Source organism: Triticum aestivum, chromosome 6D, assembly GCF_018294505.1.
Source record: "Triticum aestivum cultivar Chinese Spring chromosome 6D, IWGSC CS RefSeq v2.1, whole genome shotgun sequence".
Classification (NCBI taxonomy): domain Eukaryota; kingdom Viridiplantae; phylum Streptophyta; class Magnoliopsida; order Poales; family Poaceae; genus Triticum; species Triticum aestivum.
In genome coordinates, this window is record NC_057811.1 from 62,299,913 (window position 1) to 62,304,329 (window position 4,417).

Sequence of the window (4,417 nt, forward strand, 5' to 3'; positions counted from 1 at the left end):
TTTACTCCTAAATCATAATCGTTTCATGTGGCTTCAGTGGTTGATCCTTCCAAGATTATAATTGCAACATTCAGCCATTGGGATTTTTTTTCTTGCCTTGTGGTTTGTTTTCAACGTATGCACAATCTGAATATTAAAAGAATAGGTACGTCCATACTGAACAAAAAGGAAATTTAAGTCCTAATGCAATCTTGACAGTGAATCCTATGTATGTGTAATTTTTTTTAAATAAAAATATGTACGAGTACATAGTACTGCCAACACTGCTTTAAATCTCAAAAGGATCAACCACTGAAACCACATCAAACCATTATGATTTAGGAGTAAATCCCAATGGCTCGCACGCAGAAAAATTTTTTTGCACCGAATGGCTGCCACCTGAATGCAGGGATGTAGAGCCATATAAATGCATTGTTTCCTCAAAGTAATCACCAAGCTTGACTAGTGCAGCTGGTTGGCCGGCGCTTCTATCGAAACTCCACTTGCGCGCAATTTTATGTTTCCTCTATTTCTTTCTTCCACCGCTGACAGGCAGGGCCCGCATGAAAGAGAGAGAAAGTGACGCCAGGTGGATTGGTTGACCGGTCAAAAGGGATGCATACGGAGCTATATGATATGTCAGTGACCGTATAATCATCTTAACACGTATATAGTGACCGTATTAATTGTATTCTTAAGTACAGTGATCAAAGTGTGCGTATATGATAAGTTTAATGACCAATAGTACATTTTACTCTACTAGTAAACAGGAACCGCTTCATCCAGAAATATTAAATTTGAAGGCAGACCAGTAAAGCCCAGCCGCACTCCCCGTACTCCATGTATAGCACCTCGGGCGGACGTTATTCGGATTTCTTCGCCCCCTGGAAACTATAATATGAACCCACACTAATCAGTTAATAAGAGTTCGTCGTCAGACGAGTGGAAATTGAGTATTAAACCAGCCAGAACTAAGAGTTAGCATCTTGCAAAATTCCAAGAGCAATTTGCGTAAGCAACATGTTTAGCTTTCAGGTAACAGAAAGAAAAGAAACAAAGTAGATGAGTATGAGAGTTTTTATCGTACCTTTTTGGCAATGCACTTTCCTCTCCCATCTCCATGTGATTGCATTATGCTTTTTAAATAATAATGCAAATATCCAGACTTCCAGGATGCTTCTTGATAGCTTTCATGATCGCAGCCCTGAGTGCTTCGAATCTTTCATTCACTGGTTTAGGTTTAAAAGAAGTGCGGCGAACCCTAGATCGAAATGTCACCTTGAATACCATGAGGCTTCCCAGGTGCTCGATGCCGACAAGTAGATCATCATTTTGCTGCTCCAATTTGTTTTACGGTCACACTGTATATAGAGGCTCTGAAGCCTAGGCATGCCCCCTGCCTCGAAAGTGAGGCACAACACCCTATGGCTGAAAGTAAACGTCTTGAGATTTGGAAACTCTGAGCGGCGGATAATGATACCTTCTTCTGGGACATGATCTACTACTATGAGCTTCAGGTGCACCAGGACCGGCAGCCTGGCAAGAACCTCGGCACCATCTCTTGAGAGCGACATAACTTCTAGCTCTAAGCTGGCAAGCTGGTACAGCTGCGCAAGCCAATCTGGGACTTCAGAGAAAGGGCACTAAGGCAGGTGGAGTCTTCGGAGATGACGCGGCGGTTGGGACCAATTAGTTACGACATCAACACGGGGTATGAAGTCACCGATGATTAGAGATTCAAGCTTGCAGATGCCGAGCTTGCACAGGGAGGACAGTAAAGAACTATAATATGTGTCCATTTGGGCCGTGTCATTGTGATATGGAAATGGAAGACATAGCTCCAGCTCCATAAGATTGGTCAGCTCACCCAGACTGTTAATGTTCTCAAGATCTAGTTTCAAAGTAGCTAAAGAGCGAACAAATCTCAATTTGCCTATATCACCGAGCAGCTTTGTATGTTTAGGAACAACCAGATGCAACAGCGTCAAGGGCAACTCACAGATATCTAGGCTGTAGTCATCATATGCTTCAGGAACAATTTGAAGTGTCTGCAAATTCTGTAATCTTCGCAGTTCTTTCAGCAGTTTCTTATACCAAATGCCTACGATCCTCAAATATTTAAGTTGAAAGAAGTTGCCAATGGACGACAGATCGAAATGCTTAGCCATGAATTCAGAAACATCGAGATGCAGAACTCGCAGAAGTTGGAAATTGGAAAGGGGAGGAATACATTCAGCAGGACCCCAAAAGTTCAGTGACCTAGCTTGGGTCAGAGCCACTGTTTCCAGCCCGTGCTTGCATTCTGGATTTTTGACTTGGAGGAGTAGCCGACGAACTGGCCAGTAGCCTTTTGTGCTATGCAGATCATTCATTATAGTGATAAAGTTTTCTTCTCTTAACTTCAATATAATGTACTCAAGCATTATGTCATGCACTTGACAAGAAAGGACATGTCCGCAGTCATCAAACTCAGCTATTTGGATCATGTTTTTATTAATCAGCTCACCAAAGAAACTTTCTGCAATCACATATGGGTCACAACCATTCTTTCCAGTAACGAAACCCTCCGCTGTCCATCTCTTCAGCAAATCATCCTTCATAATTTTAGAATTTTCTGGGAAAATACCAAGATATAGCAGACATGTCTTAAGGTCCAGAAACAAGTCATTGAACCCAAGATTGAGCACATGTCTCATCAGTTCTAAACCAGGGCCTCCTTCCAATTTCAAACCTAGATAATTTTTCATCTTCTGCCAGATTTCCATTGAGTCTACCTCTTCATGAGTAGCCAAGATGCTGGCTACACTATTTATGGCTAATGGCCACCCTCCACATTTCTTTAAGATTTCATCAGAAGTATTCTTTAGTTGCTCAGGACAAGCATCTTCAGAGCCAAAAATTCTTCTATGAAATAATCTCCTTGAGTAGAGATCATCAAGAGGTTTGATCTTGTAAATTTGGCCACAAAAAGAAGAAGAACATGCCTGAGCTACACCTTCAATACGTGTAGTTGTTATGACTCTACTGCTGAGATTATTCTCCACAAACAAAGATTTAATAATGTCCCATGCTTGCGTTGTCCACAAATCATCAATCACGATAAGGTAACTGTCATACTGTTGAGGATATAACCCTTAGAGTCACCCGCCAGGAGGGGCCGGGTTACTCATAATGGTCATCACACGAAGCCCAGTACCGAGCTTGAAGACGGCGGGTCAATGATGGGCCTAAGACCCGGAGATGGCTTAAGGCCCGTAGTGATAACCGCCATTATGGTAGAACTTGTAGTGTAAGGCAAGAATAGTTGAGAGTCCGAGCCGGACACTCTTATGAGCCGACCGGGACTCTGAGAGCCGCTGGGCGTCAACCTTTCTATATAAAGGGACGACCCGGCGGCGGTTTAGGGACAAGTAAGATCTCGTCGAGAGCCAGGCATAGCGATTAAGCTCCCTGGTCATCGAAACCCTAATCAATACCACCTCAACTGGACGTAGGCTTTTACCTTCACGGTAAGGGGCCGAACCAGTATAACCCTCGTGTTCCTTGTCCCGTTTAACCCCTTTAAGCTTCCTAGCTGCGATGGCCCCACGACTAAGTCCTAGCTCGAGGACATCTGCCGTGACAATTCCACGACAGTTGGCGCCCACCGTGGGGCTGGCGCACGGTGGATTTGAGTTCTTGAAGGGCAGCTTCGAAGGGCTCAAGGGATACGCTGTGGGCCGGATGACCAAGAGTCGTCGCGGCAAGCTCTACATCGACGATGCAAACTAGGGCCCCGACGCCGGCTCAGTTGAGTACGCGTACCGGGTCCCCTTCGGCGGAATTCATGTCTTCATTGGCAAGATTGGTGAGCCGGGCCCTGAGCCGGATCTTTGCGCCGATCTCATCGAGTCGGCTCAGCGTGCACGACCCGCCCGGGTTCTACCTACCTTGAGGCATGCTTTTGTGGGATGTGTTCATGGAGGACTCTCTGAAGGGTCTGGATCTGGTGATGAGACGGCCGCTAGCTCTGACGGTGAGTCATCTACAGATGAGTCAAACTCGTTGTATCAACTTCAAGATGGCAGGCTCAGGGGCTGTTCCGACGGCGACAGTATTCCGGACCCTTTTGAGCCACCGAGCCGGGTTGGAATCTTCATGGCCGGTGCACAGCCTGTTCAAAACCCTGCCGCCGGGTCAGGAAACCCGGTGCCCTCGCCGGCTCAGGTGCTGATGGATCTCACGGACAAGATGACGGCCCTGTTGACCGCTACGGTTGACCCGGCGGATCAAGTCCAGCATGACGCAGAGGTGGCACAGTTAAAGTTGGATCTAGCAAAGGCCAAGGAGGATCTGGCGGCGGAGGGGATCAGGATGGCTGCAGAGAGGGCGGCTCTCGACGCCCAGACTCAGCTGATTCAGGCACAGTCCTTCCGGCTCACGATGGATCAGAACGCAT

General features: G+C 46.3%; 1 protein-coding gene across 1 annotated transcript; it reads right to left on the reverse strand.

The window, feature by feature from the left end:
- Positions 1-665: 665 nt before the first annotated feature.
- Positions 666-3,129, reverse strand: LOC123143544 (disease resistance protein RGA5-like). Its single transcript, XM_044562490.1, has one exon. It carries the CDS (start codon positions 2,742-2,744, stop codon positions 1,623-1,625), a length of 1,122 nt encoding a protein of 373 aa, XP_044418425.1. The 5' UTR covers positions 2,745-3,129; the 3' UTR covers positions 666-1,622.
- Positions 3,130-4,417: the final 1,288 nt, after the last annotated feature.

What these genes read in the sequence shown, in the direction of transcription:
- LOC123143544 (XM_044562490.1), bottom strand. Translation starts at nt 2,744, where the DNA reads ATGGAAATCTGGCAGAAGATGAAAAATTATCTAGGTTTGAAATTGGAA.